The following is a 23,718-nucleotide window of genomic DNA, read 5'->3' as shown; positions in this document are numbered from 1 at the left end:
TAAAAAAAGAAATTGGGTGGGTTTGAGCAGCTGGACACAGTTCTTCCATATAACCACTGAAGTTTTTTTTCATTTTCTAATAAAAACGCTAACCAGAGGGAAAGAGAGGATAAACAAGGACATGGCAACAGGGGAGGTTGGTGCAGACCAGGGAGAGCAAATGAGCAGTGGACGCCCCACAGGCCATAAACATGAGACCAAAGACAACAAAAGAAACAATTATAGCTCTTGTGAAAGACAAGGGTGGCCACAGTGAAACACTCAGAATCAGGAGGACCCAAACCCCGAAGTCATTCCAGGGTCCCTGTCCCACCTCTGTGCCAACCCACCAGGACATTGCTCCCCTTGCTTCCTTTCTCAAGGCAATTGGGTCGTTTCCACTTAAAAGTCTGTGTTTTACCAGTTACCAGTCTCTCTCATGTTCCCACCAGCATGCTAAGTTCCTGAAGGATAGCGTTGCTTATTCTTCAATCTGTATCACGCAAGGCCCACACATACTCTGTGTGTGCTCAATAATTATTTTACACCTGTTTCTCCCTTTGCCCTGCATAAGTTACGGAATCTCCTGACTTCCTTACTATTCCATCCCCATCCTATATCCAAGTCAAATGAATACATGAAGGCACTCAGAAAGCAACACTTCCTTCCTTCTTGTACATGTATGGAGCTTCAAAAAATCTCTTGTCAATAAAATTAAATTTTCCGATCTCTGTTTGCTACTGTGATCTAAGCAATGCGTGCTCCCAAGAGAGGGTCAGATACCTGCACTGATGAAGGCAAAGCCAGTTTTGCTTAAATAGAACAGTTACCTGCTCCATAGCTCAGAAGAAAAGTTCAGTTAAAAACAGCAGAGGCTATAACTTAGAGGCTATAACCAAATCCATGCAGCATATGAAGCAATTTCAGAAGACTTTCAAATAACTAAGCAAACAACTGGCTCTTGATGCAATCAGAAAGCTTAAGCCTATATATTCAGTGCCTGGGATTCTGCTAAAAGTTTTGGAATGGTCGACAGAATTGTTTCATCCTGTGTTCTTAATCTTCCACTACCAGGGACCCACCTCCAGTCTGCACATCTCTGCTCTGGATTTTGCAAAAGCCCTTTCTTAACTGACATGCTCCACTCTGGCCTTTATCTCTCTAGTTCATCAAGCACACTGACTATGACTATCCACTACACCAAGTATTTTAGTGGTTTTTCATTGCTTACAGACTAAAATCCCAATTGGGAAGGCACTTCACAATCAGAGCCCATTTCACTTTCCAACCTTAACTTCTACCACTCTTTATCAACAGTACAGCTCTATTCACTGCTCTCCAAATACAGCATGCACTTTTACACCTCTATGCCTTTGCACAAGCTGTTTTCTCTACTTAGAATGTGTCCTCCTTATTCTTTCTTCAAGCTCCAGCTCAATGTCAGCTCAGAAGAGCAATGTCTTTGGACGAGCCCAAATTGGGTTCAGGTTCTGGCTTTCCACCGTTTAAAGGTGCGCCCAGAGCAAGCTTAGGCTCTGCAGCTACCTAGTTCACAGTTCACTGTAGGCACCCTAAACCTGGCAGAGATGGTCACCTATTATAACTGTGGGATAGATAACATCGATCTATAGATAGAAGGTAACTACAATTTTTAATGCAAAAAAATTCACCCTGTGAGGAGCATTACCTATACTGCAAAGTAGCTAAAATTATTCCCATTTTACAAAGGAGGAACTAGAAGGGCACATGCTAAATAACTGGCTCCAGGTTATATACACTGGTATGTACAGAATAGGGATTCACACAGGTATCTCTCACTCGATGTCTTCATACTCCCTGCTATATTATACAACTTCAGGTCTATGTAAAGTGAGTATCCCCTCCTCTAGACTGGAATCTTCAAGAAATTTGTCTCTTCAGTGTCAGATACAAAGTAGGTTTTCAAGAAATGTTTGTTCTACAAACACTTCATGCATTTGTTCCTTTATCAATGGTTGATAGATACCTACCAAGTGTCAATTTCAGGACCTCAATATTTTCAAGAGCAATATGGCTTAGAATGACAGTGAACTTTAAAAAAGTAATTGGCACTTATAATTACAGAAGGAGGTTTAGTATATCTCCCTAGAAAATGACACCTAACAGACCAAAACTAAGAACACAGAATTGCTGAATAAAAATGAATAAGCCTAGCAACCAAAATGAAAAGGATGAAAAATTACCTCTGTTAACAAATGACATGATCTTATATGTAGAAAGCACTAAAGATTGCATTTAAAAAGTTGTAACTAATAAATTTAACAGAGTTGCAGTATATAAAATTAACATGCAAAAATCAATTGCATGTCTACATATTAACAATGAACAATCTGAAAAGGAAATTAATAATTCTGTTGATAATAGCATCAAAAAGAATAAATTTTACTTAGGAATACACTTAACAAGGGAGGCAAAATACTTGTACACTGAAAACTACAAAACACTGTAGCCATGCTATCCATATTCATGGACTGGAATACTTAATATTGTTAAGATGACATTACCACCCAAAGCTATTTATAGATTCAATGAAATCCCTATCAAAATTCCAAAGATTTTTGTTTGAAGAAATAGAAAAACTCATACCAAAGTTAACATGGAATCTCAAGGGACCCCTGAATGGCCAAAATAATCTTGACAAAGAACAGGAGAGTCAATCAAGACGGTGACATAAGAGGGTCCTGAACTCTGCTCCTCCCATGGAGGCACTGAATGTACAGCTACACATGGAGCAATTAATTCCCTGTGAAAGAAATCCATAAAATATAAGAAAGCACCAAACAGAAATCACAGAGGTGAGGAATACAATAACTGAATTGAAAAATTCAATAGAAGGGTTCAACAGTTCAACAACAGACTAGATCAAGCAGAAGAAAAAGAGCAACAAACTCTAAGACAGAGCAGTGGACTTCATCCAATCAGAGGAGAAAAAAAAAAAAAAAAAAAAGAAGAATGAAAATGAGTGAAGATAGCTTAAGGGAATTACAGATGCCATCCAGCAGACTAATGTATTATGGGGTCTCAGAAGGAAAAGAGAGAAAGTTGCAGAGCATTTATTCAAGGAAATAATGGTTAAAAACTTCCCCAACCTAGGAAAATAAACAGACATTTATACCTAGGAAGTCCAAACAGTACCAAATAAGATAAATCTAAAGAGACCCACACAAGACACACTGTAATTAAATTGTGAAAAGTTAAAGACAGAGATGATCTTAAAAACAGCAAGAGAAAGCAACTTGTTACATACAAGCAAACTCCCATACAATGATCAGCACATTTTTCAACAAAAACTCTAGGCCAGAAGGAGCTGCATGATATATTCAAATTGCTGAAAGAAAAACACTGCCAACCAAGAATACTCTACCTGGCAAAGTTGTCCTTCAGAAGTGAAGGGGAGATTGAGAGTTTTCCAGGACAAAAAAAAAACGAAAAAAGCTGAAGGAGTTCATCACCACTAGACCAGCCTTACAAGAAACGTTTAAGAGATTTTTTCAAGTGGAAACAAAAGGATGCTAATTAGTAACAGGAAAACATGTGAAAGTATAAAGCCTAATGATGATGGTGAATACAAAGTTAAATTCAGAATACTCTAATGCTGGAATAGTGGTGGGTAAACCACTTATAACTCTAGTATGAAAGTTAAAAGCAAAAGGTTTTAAAAATAACTACAAGTACAATAATTTGTTAATGATTACACACAAAAAAGGAAAATTGTGACATCAAAAACATAAAATGTGTGGAGTGGAAGTATAAAAACCTAGAGCTTTTCTCTTCCAAAAAAATTGCAGAGGAAGGAACACTCCCAAACTCATTCTATGAGGCCACCATTACCCTGATACCAAAACCAGACAAAGATATTACAAAAAAAGAAAATTACAGACCAATATAACTGATGAATTTAGATGCAAAAATCCTCAATAAAAGACTAGCCAACAGAATTCAACAACACATTAAAAGGATCATACACCATGATCAAGTGGGGTTTATCCCTGGAATGCAAGGATTCTTCAATATACACAAGTCAATCAATGTGATACACCATATTAACAAATTGAAGGATAAAAACCACATGATCATCTCAATAGATGCAGAAAAAGCTTTTGACAAAATTCAACACCCATTTATGATCAAAACTCTCCCGAAGGTGGGCATAGAGGGAACTTACTTCAACATAATAAAGGCCATATATGACAAACCCACAGCAAACATCATTCTCAATGGTGAAAAACTGAAAACATTCCCTCTAAGATCAGGAAGAAGACAAGGATGTCCACTCTCGCCACTATTATTCAACATAGTCTTGGAAGTCCTTGCCATAGCAATCAGAGAAGAAAAAGAAATCAAAGGAATCCAAATTGGAAAAGAAGAAGTAAAACTGTCACTGTTTGCAGACGACATGATACTATACATAGAAAATCCTAAAGATGGCCCCAGAAAACTACTTGAGCTAATCAATGAATTTTGGTAAAGCTGCAGGATACAAAGAAATCTCTTGCATTTCTATACACTAACAATGAAAGATCAGAAGAATAAATTAAGGAAACAATCCCATTCACCATTGCAACAAAAAGAATAAAATACCTAGGAATAAACCTAACCAAGGAGGTAAAAGACCTGTACTCAGAAAACTATAAGACACTAATGAAAGAAATCAAAGACAACACAAACAGATGGAGGGACATACCATGTTCTTGGATTGGAAGAATCAACATTGTGAAAGTGACTATACTACCCAAAGCAATTTACAGATTCAATGCAATCCCCATCAAATTACCAATGGCATTTTTCACAGAACTAGAACAAGAAATTTTATGATTTGTGTGGAAACGCAAAAGACCCCGAATAGCCAAAGCAATCTTGAGAAGGAAAGACGGAGTTGGTGGAATCAGGCTTCCTGACTTCTGGCTATACTACAAGGCTACAGTGCTCAAGACAGTATGGTACTGGCACATATACAATGGAGAAAAGGCAGCCTCTTCAATAAGTGGTGCTGGGAAAATTGGACAGCTACACGGAAAAGAATGAAATTAGAATACTCTTTAATACCATACACAAAAATAAACTCAAAATGGATTAAAGACCTACATGTAAGGCCAGACACTATAAAACTCCTAGAGGAAAACATAGGAAGAACACTCTTTGATGTAAATAACAGCAAGATCTTTTTTGATCAACCCCCTAGAATAATGGAAATAAAAACAAAAATAAATAAGTGGGACCTAATGAAACTTCAAAGCTTCTGCACAGCAAAGGAAACTATAAGCAAGATGAAAAGACAACCCTCAGAATGGGAGAAAATATTTGCAAACGAATCAACAGAGAAAGGATTAATCTCCAAAATATATAAACAGTTCATGCAGCTCAATATCAAAAAAACAAACAACTCAATTCAAAAATGGGCAGAAGACCTAAATAGGCATTTCTCCAAAGAAGACATACAGATGGCCAAGAGGTGCATGAAAAGCTGCTCAAGAGCACTAATTATTAGAGAAATGCAAATCAGAACTACAATGAGGTATCACCTCACACAGGTCAGAATGGCCATCATCAGAAGATCTACAAACAGTAAATGCTGGAGAGGGTGTGTAGAAAAGGGAACGCTCTTGCACTGCTGGTAGGAGTGTAAATTGATACAGCCACTATGGAAAACAGTATGGAGGTTCCTTGAAAAACTAAAAATAGAGTTACCATATGACCCAGCAATCCCACTGCTAGGCATATACCCAGAGAACACCGTAACTCAAAAAGACATGTGCACTCCAATGTTCATTGCAGCACTATTTACAATAGCCAGGACATGGAAGCAACCTAAATGTCCACCAACAGACAAATGGATAAAAAAATGTGGTATATATATACAACGGAATATTACTCAGCTGTAAAAAGCAATGAAACTGGGACATTTGTAGAGACATGGATGGACCTAGAGACTGTCATACAGAGTGAAGTGAGTCAGAAAGAGAAAAACAAATATCGTATATTAACATATATATGCGGAATACAGAAAAATTGTACAAATCAACCGGTTTGCAAGGCAGAAAGAGAGACACAGATGTAGAGAACAAACATATGGACACCAAGTGTGCAAAGTGCGGAGGGTTGGAAGGGAATGAACTGGGAGATTGGGATACCAAATTGTACACTCTAAGTATATGCAGTTTATTCTATGTTAACTGTATCTCAATAAAAGTTCTTAAAAAAAAAAATACCTAGAGCTTTTGTATGCATTTGAAGTTAACTTGTTATCACCATAAAACAGACAGTTATCAGATGTTTTACGAAAGCATCATTGTAACCACAAAACAAAAACCTACAGTAGATATACAAAGATAAAGAGAAAGGAATCAAAGCATAGCCATTACAGAAAGTCATCATATCACAAAGGAAGAGAGCAAGACAGGAATCAAAACACAAGGAATTACAAAACAAACAGAAAACAAGTAATGAAATAGCAAGAGTAAGTTTATGTCTATCAATAATTACTTTAAATGTAAATGAACTAAATTATCCAATCAAAAGACACAGAGTGACTAAACGGATTAAAAAAACAAGATCCAACTATACGATGCCTACAAGAGACTCACTTCAGCTTTAAGGACCCATACTGAAGGGATAGAAAAAGCTGTTTCATGAAAGTGTAAACCACATGCATGCCTTTTCAAATGTTATCACCATATTTCCTGGGGGAGAAGATAGCTCTGGTGCTTCTTGTTTTAACATAAGTAAAAGTCACACTGAAGCGAGAACATGAAGAACAAATAGATGGGGTGTTTTTGTTTTAATAATGACAATATCCCTAAAATATATATTGTGTTTTGTTGATACTATTATGATTAATGTGATGTTATTTAAAGGCTCTCCATGATTTATTTTTAATAAAGCAGATGCTGATGTTAAAAAAAAAAATGTAAACCAAAAAAGGCTGGGGTAGTTAAACTCTTCAACAAATGCTGCTAAGAAAACAGGACATCCACATGCAAAGCAGTGCATCTGAACCCTCACTTTATAGCAGATACAAAAATTAATTCAATGAATCAAAAATCTAAACATCAGGGACTTCCCTGGCAGTCCAGTGGTTAAGACTCCATGCTTCCAATGCAGGGGTTGCAGGTTCAATCCCTCATTGGGGAACTAAGATCCCACATGCTGTGTGGTGCAGACAAAAAAAAATCTAAACATCAGAACTGAAACTATGAAACTCTTAGAAGAAAACATAGAGAAAAATATTTCATGATATTGGATTTATCAATGATTCCCTGGATAGGACACCAAAAGCACAGGCAACAAAAGTAAAAATAGATAAATTTCACTTCACTAAAATTAAAAACTTTCATGCATCAAAGGACACTATCAACAAAGTGAAAAGCCAACCCATAGAATGAGAGAAAATATTTAGAATCACATGTCAATGAGGAATTAATATCCAGAATATATAAAGAACTCCTACAACTCAACAACAGAAAAACAACCCAATTCAAAAATGGGCAAAGGACTTGAATAGATATTTATCCAGAGAAGATATACAAAAGGTCAATAAGCACATGAAAAGATGCTCAGTATCACTATTCATTATGGAAATGCAGATCAAAACCACAAGGAACCACATGAACCACACCTTGACAACTACTAAGATGGCTATAATCAAAAAGAGAAAATAAGTGCTGCTGAGGATGTGGAAACATTGAATCCTTGTGTATTGCTAGTGAGAATACAAAATGGTGTAGCCATTGCAGAAAACAGCATGGCCGCTCCACAAAAATTAAAAATAGAACTATCATATAATCCAGCAATCCACTTCTAAATATATATTCAAAAGAAACAAAAGCAGGGATAGAACAGATATTTGTATACCAATATTCACAGCAGTATTATTCATAATAGACAAAAGGTAGAAACAACTCTAATGTCCATTGATGGATACATGTGCAAACAACCATGGTATATGTGTAGAATGGAAATATTACTCAGCTTTAAAAAGGAAATTCTGACAGACACTACAACATGGATGAATCATGAAAACATTATGCTGTTATAATCACAAAAGGACAAATATTGCACAATTCCACATATATATAGTACCTAGAATAGTCAAACTCATAGAAAAAGAAAGTAAAATAGTGGTTTCTAGGGATTAGGGGGAAGAGGTAATAGAAGTTATTGTTTCAATTTGGGATGAAAAAAACATTCTGGAGATTGATGGTGGTGATGGTTGTGCAACAATGGGAATGTATTTAATGACTCTGAATTGTACACATAAAAATGGTTAAATTCTGTTATGTATGTTTTATCACAAGAATTATTAGGCCTTGTCTAATAGACAGATTTCCTGAACAGTAAATACATGCAATTTTCATACACATGTGGGCCATAATCAAACTGAACATGTACTAATTAGCCAGGAAAGGAATATAAGTACATTCAAAAAATTTAACATGAAATCTATGCTCACCAACAACAAAAATTAGCAAAAATTAACACACCAGTAAATTACTTTAAATTTCATTCATTTAAACTAAAAGTTTTTATTGTAGGAACAATAAAAATGGATAAACTTTGGCAAGTGTGATCAATTAAGAAAATAAGGTGAAATAAGCAGCAAGAGGAAACAATATATATGACATTTTAAAATCTTTGGAGAGTAGACAGTAACATACTTGGAAACCCACATAAAAGATAATTTATCTAGAAAATATGTTACCTAAAATTGTCATAGAAAAAGTAGGAAGACTGAAAAAAAGCATAAACATAGAAGAACTGAAACAGTGGTCAAAGCTCTACCACAACTACTGAGCCTGCGCTCTAGAGCCCACGTGCCACAACTACTGAGTCCACGTGCTGCAACTACTAAAGCCATGCTTTGCAGCGAGAGAAGCCACAATGGGAAACTGCAAGGAAGAGTAGCCCCTGCTCACCAGAACTAGACAAAAGCCCACGCGCAGCAATGAAGACCCAATACAGCCTAATAATAATAATAATAATAATAGAAATCCATGTAACTCATGGGATTAAATAATTAAAGGAGAATAACCATATGATCATTCAACAGATGCCAATAAAGTAAGAGGTAAATATATATATAATTTATTTGGCTGCGCTGGGTCTTAGTTGCGGCACACAGGATCTTTAGTTGCAGCATGCGGGATCTTCTAGTTGCAGTATGCAAGATCTCTTAGTCTCAGCATGTGGACTCTTAGTCGCAGCATGTGGGATCTAGTTCCCTGACCAGGTATTGAACCCAGGCCCCCTGCATTGGGAGCAATGCATGCTGGACCACCAGGGAAGTCCCTAAAGTAAGCTTTTTTAAGTTGATAAAGAGGGTATGTCAAAAACCCAGAGAAAGTATTCCCACTAGCTTCAAGAAAAAGACATTTTTTCCTGTATCATTCAAAACTGTACCAAAGGACCAAGTACAGTAAGACAATTTTAAATGCAGCAAGAGTTAAAATTGTTGGCAAAAATAAATAAAATTAAAAAAAATTGTTGGCAAAAACAAAACTGTCATTATTTGTAGATGACATGACCATCAATCTAGAAAATTCAAAAGAAACAACTGACAACTTTTTTTAGTAAGAGCTAAAAAAAAGATTTAAAGTTAGACGCAAAATGATTAACTCAAAACAAAAATCAATACCTTTCCTACACAACAACAGTAATCCAAAAGAAGTGCACAAGACTTCTGAGAAATGATAAAACTTTATGTAAGAACATAAAGGAAGACCTGAATAAATAACTATTCAAGACTGGGAAGACTCAGCATCATAGACATGTCAACTCCACTCAAAGATACAATTCAAAGCGAACCTAATAAATTCCAATATAAATACCACAGGAAGTTTTGAGAAACTTCACTTTTGAGGAATTCTAAGATTCATATAAAAGAAGCAATGTGCAAAAACAGTCAATGTAACACGGAAAAAGAACGAAAAGGAGCACAGGATGTTCCTTACTGGGAATCAAGACATTCAAAACTCTAGTATTTAAAATAGGAATAGTTAAATAGATCAATGCAACAGAAAAGAGAGCCCAATAATGAACCCACATGTATTTGGATATTTACAATATATTAAAGGTGATCTTTCAAATCAGTGTGGGAAGTATGGATCACTGAATAAAACAATTGTAAAATGCAGAAAGTATTCTTGTTGCAGGCCATACAAAAACAGGCAGCAGACCAGATTTGGTCCCTGGGCCATCATTTGCCAACTCCTGCTCTATTCTATTCTTGGTATCTGCCCTAAAGAAACACTTTATGAACAAGGAGGCACGAATAGGCAATGAACTGCAGCTGCATTTGCAAAGGAAAAAAAAAACAACAGAAGCAACCTAAATGTTCAATAGAAAGATTTTCAACAACAGAATAAATCAATTATGAAATAACCATATTATGTCCAATTATGCAGATCTACATACTCTAATATAGAAACATCTTCAAAACATACCATGAGGAGAGAGAAAAGTACAAATTTTAGAATAGTTATACATTTCTAAACTACATACACACACATACAAAGTACAAAAGGTATGCAAGGCTATACTACAGTCTGATAGCAATGGCTATCTTCCATGGGATGGAAGTGAACAGGGTGTGTTTGTTTGGGTGATGGGTGTCTTAGAGGACCTTCAGCCTTATCTGTATTTTTTTCAAGATCATATGGTCATGAATGACTCTATAAGTTATAAAGAATAAAAGAATTAAAAAAGGAAATCTAGGAATCTTTCCACTACATGACCTCAGAGCCTGGCCGCCTCCCCTGAGTATAGGGAGTCAAGGCACATGGGTAGAAAGATGGAATCCAGACGGCCATCACACCCAAGCCATGGCTGCCCAAGGCACAAGGGGCCTCCCTCTTTAGGCAGCATTGAGGTCCCTTGGGACTATTAAATAAGCCTGGATGTCAGCTATATCCTGCTCAAACACAGAAACAACAGCTTAGGGCAAGGCCTGCTTTTAAAGCAAACTTGATATTTAAAAATCCAAAACTGACAAACAGGTAAAGCATTCCAAAATGATTCACCAAATGATAGCACAGAAAACTCTTCTAGTGACATTCAGTTAAACATAGTAGATGAGACATCTCTGCACCCTTCATAAACCCCATTAAAATGAAAGGTAAACATTTGAAAAGGTATAAAACCACAAAGAATGGAAGAGAAGCAAACAGCAAGTTAGCAAAGTCAAACCATCTTTATCAGATAGAAAGTAAACGGGCAAAATAGCCGAGCTGAGATACGTGAATACTACTAGATGCCAAAGAGAAGAAAAGTCACTCATACACCAGGTCCCCAGAAGTCCCAGGCATTAGATATACCATATACCACAGAGGGCAACAGTAAACCACAGAGGGAAAAAAAACAGATTGGTTAAAAACCTGGGTAATGAGCATATGGACCACAAGGATAAAGATTCCTCTTCCTCCCCATCCCCGCCCATGATGAAGTTTTTTTCCATAAATAAATTGCATCAGAGAGATTCTAAAGTCAGAGACAATAAGCACAATGACATTTCATAATTACCATACATATTTGCATTAAGCTTCTAGAGAGACAAACAGATTACATACAAAGAGTCAAGAATTAAATGGCATTTCTCAACAGTAAAGCTAAAAACTAGAAGACAAATAATCTCTTGAAAATTTTCAGGAGAAATTACTTTTCAACCTAAAATTCAGTGCTCATATAATCAATTAAATGTGAGGGTAGAATAAAGAGAGTTTTAGAAATACTAGCTTTCAAAAAAAAAAAAAAAGTATCACCCATGATTCTTTCCTAAGGAAGCTACTAAAGGATGTGCTCCAGCAGATCAAAGGGAGGAGGAAAAACAAGGAGATCTGAGGCCTGAGACACAGAGATTCAGCCTAGGAGAGAGGAAAGGGGACATCTCAGGACAACAGCCATATAGCAGATCTGAAGAGAAATAATCCAGATGGGAAGGGAGGATGGAAGGTCTTCAAGAGATATTCTTGAAGAGAGGAGAGAGCTGACAGATTACCTGAGACATCTGACCACATGGAAAATAAAACACTATTCTGAGGGATTTTTCAACTTTATTAGGGAGTTTGGAAAGAAGTGATGACAGTAAACTAATTAATCAAACAAAATGGGCAAGGCAATTCTTAATCTGAGTCAGGGAAACAGTTGACTAAGAGACGAAATGCAATTACTGTACATTAACTGGTTTGGAAGGGAGCCACACAGCACAGTGATGATAATGTAAACACTGAGTTCTGATTTAACAAAAGAGAGAGATTATTACATTAGGAGAAGTTGGGAGTAGGTGTTAAGAGGTGAAAGCCTCACACAGAAAGCAGTTAATATTTATAATTCATAAGTAAAGAATAACAGAATACACTAAAAAGACAGAGGTAAACATCAGAAACAACTAAGAGAATTGAAAGTTGTTAATGGGAATAAGAACATAGCAGCAGGAGAAATGGAGACTGCTCTTCTCTTAATTTTATCTACATGAAGCCTTGTGTAATACTTGACTTTTGAACCATGAACATACATTTTTCTGGGTTTCAGTTTTTCGCATTGTAGAATAAGGATAATGATACTTACCTATCAAGCTACTATCAAAGTCACGTGAGATAATGCGGTAAAAGTGCTTTGGGGAATATTCTCACTTCTCTTGGACCAATTTTTCAGGAGGGTTATTCCACAGAGAGGTTGTGGGGAGCCACACCCAAAACACAGGTTGTCTAAGAACTGAGGGCTGTTTTGTCGATTCATCTAACGCCAAACATGCACAAGCAGCAAGGAGATGGGACATGGGTGAAAAATCTAAGCGGCTAGGGTTTATCAAGGAAGATGCGTAGTCTGAAATCAAGGAAGCCTGAATAGGTCACGAGTAACCGGATTTGACTCCTTTCTATCAAATTAACCATCTGTTCTTAGAAAAATTATTTACATTCCTCGTCTCTAGTTTCCCCATCTGTAAAACTGGAGGTAGTTACACTTGCCCCGAAGGGTTGCTGTGATGGGTAAATAATGTAATGGACGTGAAGGATCTTTATGCAGTGTCTGGTGCAGCTCCTGCTACGGCACAGGATGGCAGTCACAACAGTCACACATCTGTCAGCTCCTGAGAAGACAACATTCACCTTCAATTTCTAACACAGACTAAGCATCCAGGGTCAGCTAAGCAAAACCTCCGGAGGATCAGTCCACCCTCTTCCCTTTTCTCTCAATAACCTTTGGTTAGACAACAATACTTATTCACTGTAGAAAAGGCTGAAAATATAAATGCGCAAAAACAAGAAAATATGCATCACAAATGATCCCACCAGGAAAGAGTTAACCACCACTGACATTTTAGTGTATAACCTTCCATACACTTTTCTGTGTTTATATTTTTAAATAAAAATGAGTTTTTATTACACCTGTTATTCCTCATTCTTCATTTTCATCTTCTCACAGTAATATTATTTCAACATGATCACTTTCAATAGCTGTAGAGTTGGTTTGATAGATGTTCTGCACCTTTTATATTATACTCTTTCCTGTCACCTTTCAGGGGCTACACAGTGGCTGTTCCAACACTTACTGTGGCCTATTGAGTGGATTATAGGGTTGACACCAGAGGAAAAGGCAAGAGCTACCTTAAATTGCGAGTTTCATTACATGGTGGTGGTGATCACAAGTACATTGATTCCAACCCAGCTCATCTCAAACAAGGTCAGCAGCTGCTTGATATGCTTTTTTAAGCAGCGTTTATTTCTAGGCGTTAGAAGGAATGTGAGCTATTTTGGAAGTCCTACACATTTCTGACTTCTGAGAGCTTTAAAAATGAATAGATACATACACATACATATACACATATATAAATGCACTATATATATATGCTATATAGTCACAGCATATATACACAATATACATTATACATAAATATACACTGTAAATACATACTGTAAAAATATATTGCACTAAGTATGTGCATATTATTTTGGAAAGAAAGGGCTATTTCACCCTTCTGTTGATAATAGGAACACTGGAAACTCAAGCTCTGCTACCTCCAGTGGGTAATTTGGATTTTCTGGGAGGAAAAGGAGACCCAGATTTGGAAACACATATCCAGAGCTTCAGCATGTACATAATAAGATTTTGCTGCTTCCTAAATTCATCTATAGAAAACTGCTAGGCACTAGACTGTGATGAGAGCAACTATCACTTATCTGTGCTGTAGAAGCAGATATCAGGGTCTCTCAGGTAAAGAAGCATCTCATCCCACAAGCCACCTAGAAAAGCCCGTTTCAACCATTTACATCAAGCCGTGGAATCTCATCTTTGGCTCAGTATTCCTTCCTGAGGCTACAGTTCCCCAGGGTGAGGGTTTGTGCTGTGCACTTGGAGGGGAGAACCGACAAGAGTGCCCTGGCAGCAGCAATGACGAGAGAGCAGGCCCTGCCTTGCTCAAGCCTAACCTTAGAGGGATGGGAAAGGCAGCAGAAGCCCCATGGCTGACCAGATCCAGGGGTCTGAACACCTGAAAGTGGACTCTATTTCAAAGCCTTCTCTCTGTCAGATAGTGGACTCAGGAATGGAACATTAAAAAGAACCTTTGAAAATGCTTTTGCCTTTCTAAACATATTTGAACTAAAAGGTGGAAGTATCTGCAGAATTCTACCACTCAGACCAAGAGGGGTTAAGGCACGGGTTCGGATTCCCACGGAGAAGAAAATGTACAACCGGTAAATTGCATGGTGTTTCCTGCATCGTTAATGACCCTTCGGAGTGGGAGACAATGAGGTGGGCGCCAACAGGGCATCATCCACCAAGGCACACACTGTTCATAACAACAGGCGCTGCTTTGTCAAGACCTAGAGGCCCGCGTGAGGGCCAACAAGCTGGTACAACAGGCTGATTGGACATGTGGGGTTAATATGTTAATTTAATGCTCTCCTATTTGGTTAAGTGGCTTGTATTTCTATATTTCTAAGTCTGGCATTCAAATCTCTTTATAGGGGGGACCCTTTGGCCTCTCTAACCTCTTTTCCTCCATTCTCCCCAGTGACAGCCCCTTGGCTGTCAAGTCAGCCTCCTCACCTGAACATGGCACGCCTACTCCTGATGTCAGGCTATTCCCCTGGCCTCGAGCCAGTCTTCTCTCTACTGACCTATCCAAATCCCATCTTAATTCTTCAGAATCCTACTCAAGCCCCAGCTCTTTACATAAACCATTCCTAAAAGCTTAGCTCCCTCTGACCACCACCCCTTATGAACATCAGCTGGCTGTGAGACTCAATCTGGTCTCTCTGCACGGAATGCCTGATGCTGGTCCTCAGCTGGTTTGCACACATCTTGCCTCTCCAACCAAATCATAAACTCGTGGGATGGGGATGATGACTCTCCGCTCCTTTCTTCCACTGTTAGCACTCTGACATGGAGCCACAACCATTCTTTAACCTCACCCTACTTGGTCCCCTAATAGCATCAACACTATGGACCACTCCCTCCATGAAGTATCTTTTTTTTTTCTTGGTCTCTGTGAAATCACCCTTTAGATTTCCTTCCCACTTCTTGGCCCTTCCTTCTCCATCTAACTTCTAAATGTTGGTGTCCTCAGGTTCATTCCTTGGCAGTCACTTTTTCTTCTCTTTCTATACTTTCTCTCTTTAGAAAGTCTCAGACATTTCCATGGCTCCAAAACACCATCTACATACACCCAAACATCTATCTCTAGCCCAGACCTTTCCTCTAAGCAGTGCCAGGAAAGAATAGGCCAATCATATTTTATGATATTTATGAAGGCAAGACCATTTTTTAAATATAAATCACTTAGCTCTTCATAGAGAAAAGCTCTCATTCCATGGTTTTATTGCCTCTTTAATCCAAAGCAGCCACTGCAAAGATGATCATCCTGATAGAAGGCCAGGCGAGATACCTTATTCACGGAGGAAACTGACTAATAATAGACTCTACCATTAGACACTGATAGACTAACACACTATATGCACTGAAGTACTGAAAGAATATGCAAAAAAAGGAATGGAGAGGGAAGGATCATGTCTTTCACTCAGAGTTCTCCAGCTGCAAGGTATCTCCCACATAGGGTGCTGAAATTTTTTTTTCCTAGATGAGCAGAGACGAAGGACCAGGTTGCCTCTGCAAAAACGGGCTCAGTCCAAGAAGGGTTCTGGTCTGAAGAAAAGGGCTTATCTACAGTAAGCACTTGATCTCAGTTTGTTGAAATGAATCCAAGTGGTGGAGGAATAGATCACGAGCCATTGTCCAACAGAATAGCTCTGCTCAGACCAGTTTGCTTTGTATTCCTTCAGTGAGTTAGCTGGGGCTATGATCACTGAACTCCAGTGAAAAGATTTTCTAACCAGGCCAACTGCCATGAACATCTTGCCAACTGGTGAGTTAGGAGTCCATGGAACTAGGAAACCATTGGGTGAATCATGTCAATAGTTTTACAATCAATTATCTTTTCAACTGACTGATCTCTCAAACTCCTCTTCAAAATCAAACTGATCAACAAAGCTGATAAACTGAAAGGACATCACCACAGAGCTTTGGGTTCTTTCTGAGACACCAGAGCATCAGGTCCCCCCAAGAACCATTAGGCTGACCCTCCATGATTTTCACCAGAGGCATGTTTTCTCAATTAAGTCTATACATAGAAATTTTACTGCTCAGAAAGGACATAAGTCAGCTCAGCAGGACACTCTCAGGGCAAAGAAGAAGGGACAAGGGCTGGGGGAGGGGGACATTTAAATTATTCAATGAAATGGAAATCAGGGGCGGAGTGGGTGAGCAGCTTGAGAAGGAGATTCTCCTTTGTGTAGAAATAACTAACAAGCAGCCTGAAGGTGTCTTCCTTCAAAGAGAGATCAAATCGAGAATTGGCAAGAAGTCTCTCTACTGATGCTTCAAAATGTTACCACTTATTAAAAGATTTCCATGCTGAACACAAATTCTAGCTCCCCGGGAGAGTACTTGTACAGAGAAAAAGCATGTTGCTTTAGCAGAAACTCCTCTTCATCCTCGCTGCTTGGTGCTTTGTGAAAATGCCTTTTGTCAGCTTCCTACAGCTCTGGGCCTCAGTGAGTCACAGCCAATAATCCCCTCTCTCATAAAGCAGCAGGGTGCCAGGAAGGCTAATTCCTCCCTACCTCTTTCTTTCATATATATATATATGGCACGTTAAAATAGCGTTTTGCCATCACTAGACCAATTAGTATCTACTGTGCTACAAAACAATCTCCCTGTATAATGTTCAACAAGCCTCAGCCTTAGTGAGTTCTTCCAGTATTCAATCTATACTCTTCATGCTGCTGCATAAGCTTATTTCCTCTTACATGCCCCTCAGTAAAGTCAGAAAATATATTCACTTATTCATTCATTCAACAAGTATTTACTGCACGCTTACTCTGTGCCAGGCATCGTGATATGTGTCAAGGATACAGATCTCTGATTTCATAAGGCTTACAATTCGGTGAGGGAGATAAGGATTAAATGAGTTATTGTATAAAAATATTTCACTGTAACTGTGATAAGCACAAGAGAAGAGACCACATACAAGGTACTCCAAATAAGTTACTAATCGGGACCTGATTGACTCAGGAGGGTCAGTGAAGGGCAACCAAACAAGCTGTCATTCAAGCTGAACTCTGAAAGATGAAATAGGAGGGAAAGGAGCAAAAGCATCCTAGAGATGGAAGAGCCTGTGCAGGGGAGCTGGGACTGGAGGGGCCAGGTATGTAAATGAACAGAAGGAAGAACAGTGTGTGAGGGGGGAGAGGCAGAGAGGATGAAGAGAGGTAGCAAGTTCAAGATCAGCCAAGGCCTTATAGGTCATCTTAAATATTGTGGACGAAGTCCCAAGAAAATGGGATGCCACTAAGGATTTTAAGTACGACAACATGGTTATGTTTTTGTTGAGAAGCATTACTCAGCACTGTGAGGATAAGGAACTGAAGAAGGCAAAAGTGGAAGCAGGGAGACCAGTTCAAAGATACTTCTTAGACTGGGCAAGAAATGATAACAGTGAGATTAAGATGATTCAGTGGAAATGGAAACAATTTTTAAAAATTAAGATCTACCTAGGAGGCACAATGTATAGTACATACAGATAGAACTGGGAGAGAGGAAGGTACGAAGGATAACTTGATGGTTTTGGCCTTGAGTGACCAGAAAGATGACAGTGGCTTTTGTAGAAATAGAGAATGCTGGAGGGAAAGGAGCTAGTTGAACTTAATGGGGGACGGGGTCCACGAGGTCAGTATTACGCATGCTAAGTCTGAGATATCTGTGCGACGTTCAAGTGGAGAGATTCAGTAGCCAGCTGGACACCCGAGGCACCATATCAGTAACAAATACCATTGTAAATTACAGCAGAGTCAAACTCTATATTATTCTACTTTTTTTCTAGAAAAGGGGTGTGTTCCAGAACTGTACTGCTCAAAACAGAAGCCACTATCCACATGGAGGCTACTGAGATTCAAATTAATTAAGTTAAATAAACTTAAAAATTAGTTTCTCAGTGATGCTAACCACACTTCAAATACTCAGTGTGGCTCGTGACTACTTGTACTGGACAACACAATAGACATTTCCACTATTGCATAAAGTTCAATGGGAGAGCCCTGCCTAGAACATCAGAGGGCTTCCTATTTACAACACTCAGCTCTGACTGACCTTTCAGTGAGTGTTCAACTGTCACCAAGAAACAGAATCCTACTATAGGGAATTCCTTGGCGGTCCAGTGGTTAGGACTCCACGCTCTCACTGCCAAGAGGCCTGGGTTCGAACCCTGTCTAGGAATTAAGATCCCACAAGCCGCAGGGCATGGCCAAAAAAAAAAAAAAAAGAAAAGAAACAAGTCCTACTATATTTTGTGCCCCAGACAAAGCTTTGAGGTTAAAGATGAAGATACAAAAAAAGAAGGAATGATAATCCTTGTTATTAAGATATTTTTCAATCCATCATAAAAAAAAAACAGATGAAGGATGAATGCCATGGGGAGAGTGTATACAGGATATGCGGAGGGAACTCACATTGTAAAAATACTATCAGATCAATTGGGGAGACTAAAATCAGATGAAATTAAGTGCCAAAGAGGTATTTTTATTTAGATTGTGACCAAAAATGGTAAATTTATAGCCAAAATTTTATAATAACTAAATGGAGCATAACCTTTAAAAATTGTGAATCACTATGCTGTATACTTTTTATATAATATTGTACAGTAACTATATCTCAATTAAAAAAAAAAAAACCAAAGAATGGGAAATGGATTCATGAAGAGGGAGGGAAGGAGGTAACCCAAGTGGAGAAACAGTTTATTCAGGAGGCTGTGTACATCTGGAATGCCAGCCACGTTTTTCTGAAAGAAGACAGAATCTGTACTGAACCACATAAGAAACAGAGTAATGGAAGAAAAGTCCTCAAGTGGACAAGTGGAAGAACTAAAGAGTCAACCCAGTTTGGCAGCATTACTGACATACGGAAGCTAACTCAGACACGCAGCTAACCATCGGGGACATAAATAATAACGGGGTCCTCTTGACCTTGTACTCAAGGAGCTCCTAGTCTAAATAGCCATAACCAACCACCAGGCTGTCAGGATGCAAGACAGGTGATAAAAATAGGTTTTACAAAATGTGTTCTCGTTCAATAAACATGTTAACTGAATACCACATTTGCAATACACGAGACATAAATGCATGTTCACCAAAAAATGTATGTTCAAAAATTACTATGCTCCTAGGTGCTTGAATTGTGGGTGGAAGCTCGAATGAGGTGAACACGTGAAGGTCCTAGAATGAGATGTGATGGGACAGAGCAGACATTCAAGTGCTTCACCCTGTAAGCAAGTCTTTTCACTGTCTTCCTTCATTTTTAACCCAAATTAACAAGCTATAGGCTACATGGCACAGTTTGGGTTACTCCTTTAACATTTTAGAATCTTTAGATTTATTAGTACTGTAAGCCATGGCTCAAAGTCTACAGATCTCTGCTTAAGATTAAGTTCATGGCTAATGCCAGATCCTTCATGAGGGAACATGGACATGTGTTATAGGGCTTCAACCTGGGTTGAAAAGAATTTTCTGGCTTTCACGGCTGATGACTGGGTTCTGGCTTTGGGGAAGACTACTCAGACTTGAGGGTGAAGTTTGTAACCTTTATAGTACCATCTTTTATAGTTTTCTTTGTGTAATAAAACCATGACTTTCACTGAAATTCACTTTTGATTGGAACTCACTGACATTTCTTTCCTGCTGATTGCTGGGTACTAGTACTAAATAAAATATTTATCTTTAAACATACATGAACATATTTAAATTCCTTCAGGAGTGTTATTTTTTACTATGTGTTCTGTATCAGTTTTTACTGAAATAACTGTCCACTTGTAGTATGGCTATCTTTGTGGAAAAACATTCAAATGTATTCTATTTTGGTGATGTTAGCTTTCTGAAATATATTTGCTTTAGTTGCAAATACTGGGGGAATTTACCCAAATTCATCATTTCCCAGTAAATTTCTTGTGTTTTTCTGCCTGCCATGAACACTGATGCCAGCATATTTCTTTTTAGCTACTTTTTTTCAGGGTTATCGGAATATTGCTGCATATTCAGAATTGATGATTTCCTATAAGATCCTAATACATCCTAAGCCACATTTACATGATAAAACATTTACTCATAGTTTAAAATCACTTAAAATATGCATGTAAAGAAAAATGCTTAATTTTCCAAATCATTTTCCTATAGAGGCTGAATGCATCTTAAATCCTTAGCTGATTTTTATGCTACTAAAACCTATCAAAATAGCAAAGGTTAAAAATACCGGTACTACTCAGTATTGGCAAAGGCACTGTTCATTCTCAGGCACTGTTGGCAGGAATGTAAATTGGCAAACTTTGTCTACAAGGCAGTTAAGAAACAGGCAAGCAGTATGCATGGCAAACCTTAAAAGTGAGAAAAACCTTTAACTCAGCAATTTTACATTCAAGAATTCACCCTGGGGACTTCCTAGGTGGTGCAGTGGGTAAGAATCCGCCTGCCAATGCAGGGGACACGGGTTCGATCCCTGCCCCAGGAAAATACCACATGCCACAGAGCAACTAAGCCTGTGTGCCACAACTATTGAGCCTGCGCTCTAGAGCCCATGAGCCACAACTATTGAGCCCATGTGCTGCAATTACTGAAGCCCATGCACCTAGAGTCCGTGCTCTGCAACAAGAGAGGCCACTGCAATGAGAAGCCCATGCACCACAATGAGTAGCCCCCACTCGCCGCAACTAGAGAAAGCCCGTGTGCAGCAACGAAGACCCAACACAGCCAATACAATAAATAAATAAATACAAAAAACAAAAAACAAACAAACAAAAAACCCATGATTCTCAACAACAACAAAAAAGAATTCACCCTGGTTATGATAGATATCTTAATGCAATTACTAACAGCAAAAAAACTGGAATAATATGTTAATAGGAGACTAATTAAATAAATCATGGCATATCCACATAATGGAATTCTATGAAGCTACTAAAAAGGGATTAGAAATGGATTTGATGACATAGAAAGGTGGTCCTGATACAACTATATCTCTGGTATAGCAGCATTTGTTTTAACTGTTAAGTGTGTGTGTGTTTGTCTATAGAAAAGATTTAGAAGAACAGACATCAACAGTGGTTTCTCTTGAGGAGACTTTTTTCTTTTCTTTTACTCTTGTGTGAATTTTCTAATTCTTATGTAATAAATATGTATTAGGTTTATAGTTAAAACATTTATTTTTAAAAAATGGCCACATAAAATAGATAAGTAATAAGGACCTACTGTATAGCACAGGGTACTCTACTCAATACTTTGTAATGACCTATGTGGGAAAAGAATCTAAAAAAGAGTGGATATATGTATATGCATAAATGATTCACTTTGCTGTACACCTGAAACTAACACAACATTGTAAATCAACTATATTCCAATAAAAAGTTTTAGAAAAAGAAAAGAAAAAAAATAGCTACAGGAGCCTCTTTTCCAGCTGTCCTACCTCTGGGCACATGGGCTTTGAACTGATCTAGCAGGAATGGCCCATGATGGGGTGAATGTGATGACCGCCTTTCCCTCCCAAACCCAGTCCACCCAGCTCGGCCGTCCCCTACCGGCCGAGCAAGGATCCTGGCTCACCAAGCTGTCCTGGACGCGTGGCATCTGCACAAGCCTCTGGACTCCGTTCTCCACGGTGACTCCCAGCCAGTTGAGTGTTGCCCAGCACCAGAGGTAGTCATTCCCGCCATGCCAGAAACTCACAAATGCAAAAGTCATCGCAGTGGAAAAGAGTGTCCCCAGCAGGCCATGCTGGGACCCGCCCGCTGGAATGTACACATACCTAGGGAAAGAAGAGGCTGTTAGGAGCCCTGCGGAGGGCTGTCCCAGCAATACCACCTGCTCCCGGGCTCGATTCTCCTGTTACACATTGCTCTTCACCGTGCGCAGACCCTTCCTGACTTCCGGGAGGCCACAGAGCGCTCCCTGAATTCTCCATCACACCAGGAGGTGGCAAATACCTAAGCCTCAGCTCTGAGGGCCTTTAGTTTCAATGAACACATAGGCTTAAGAGCTCTCATTACTAGAGTAAAATAGTACTTACAGGAGGCAGGGTGAGGAGTAACAAATTTAGAGTTTCTAAAAGGGATGTACCGAACCCTAGAAGCCCAATCACAGAACGGCAATTAAGCTTCTGGTTACATAGGGACAACAGCCTTCAAGGCAGGTATGTATTTTACAGCTCAAACTATTAAGTTTCTGGTAAACCCAGTGTTTAAGCACAATTGCTAAATTCAGGCCCCTAAATGGCAGGACAGCTCCTGCAGAAGAGGGGTGCCAAGGCCGTTCCCCCAGCTTTCCAGGCAAGTTGCCCAAAAGCAGTAACGAATTCCCAAGTGAAGAGACGAGCTCTGTGCTCATGCCAAATTATCACCCAAAAGGCAGTGCCATCCCTCGGGTACGTTCTCTACAGCTGTCTGACTACATACAAGCACAACCATGTTCTTCCATCACTATTTTCCTGCTAGAGTTGGACAAAACTCACATCTTGGATTGTCAGGATCTAGAGAGCTAGGAACACACCCTCCTTACAGTGGCCTTAAAAAAAAAAAAAAAAGCCCATAAGCCTTTGTTTACTGCCGGTCAGTGCTTCTTTTGTCCAACCTTCTTCCATGAAGGAAAAGGAAATCACCATTTCCTAAATACACAGTGTGTCCCAGGCACAGCACCAGACACTTTCCATGTATCACTTGGCTTGATTCTTTGAAACACCATATGCTGTTCTTACATGCCAACCCACTGACAAGTTGTCCTGTTTATATACTATTTTAATATTCTGTAGGAAATGTTATTTTGAAAATCATTTTCAAATAGAACAATTTTATAGGCAAGCCAAAAAATATAAAATAAAAACCACTCCCAGTCAATAAATACTTCTAAAGACTGTGTGACTACAAGCATTTTTAAATATCCTCCCTCACTCTCAAATGTGTTCCAGTTTAGATGGTAAATTACATGATCAGCTTAGACAGCCCCACTTTTTGGGTGAGAAAAACCGGGCCTGAGAAGGGGAAGAGTCTGGATGCAAATCTGCATCTATCGCACCACAATTAATGTTTCCCATTACACCTCTGGGTTTATTCTGAAAGCCTCCTATCTTACATCCCAATCTGAAACAAACCAGAAAGCATGTGAGAGTGTAGGCAAT

At 38.7% G+C, this 23,718-nt stretch overlaps 1 protein-coding gene across 7 annotated transcripts in view; it reads right to left on the bottom strand.

The window, feature by feature from the left end:
- HHAT (hedgehog acyltransferase) overlaps positions 1-23,718 on the bottom strand; it is a 324,736-nt gene that overhangs the window by 60,485 nt on the left and 240,533 nt on the right. For all 7 annotated transcript variants that reach the window (XM_057727696.1, XM_057727697.1, XM_057727698.1 and 4 more), the window contains one exon: positions 22,152-22,353. In XM_057727696.1, the coding sequence (XP_057583679.1) occupies positions 22,152-22,353 (202 nt within the window). The remainder of the gene's footprint in view (positions 1-22,151; positions 22,354-23,718) is intronic.

Source organism: Hippopotamus amphibius, chromosome 3, assembly GCF_030028045.1.
Source record: "Hippopotamus amphibius kiboko isolate mHipAmp2 chromosome 3, mHipAmp2.hap2, whole genome shotgun sequence".
Taxonomy (NCBI): domain Eukaryota; kingdom Metazoa; phylum Chordata; class Mammalia; order Artiodactyla; family Hippopotamidae; genus Hippopotamus; species Hippopotamus amphibius.
The sequence above is the reverse complement of the archived record's forward strand: the minus strand, read 5'-3'. Positions and strand labels throughout refer to the sequence as shown.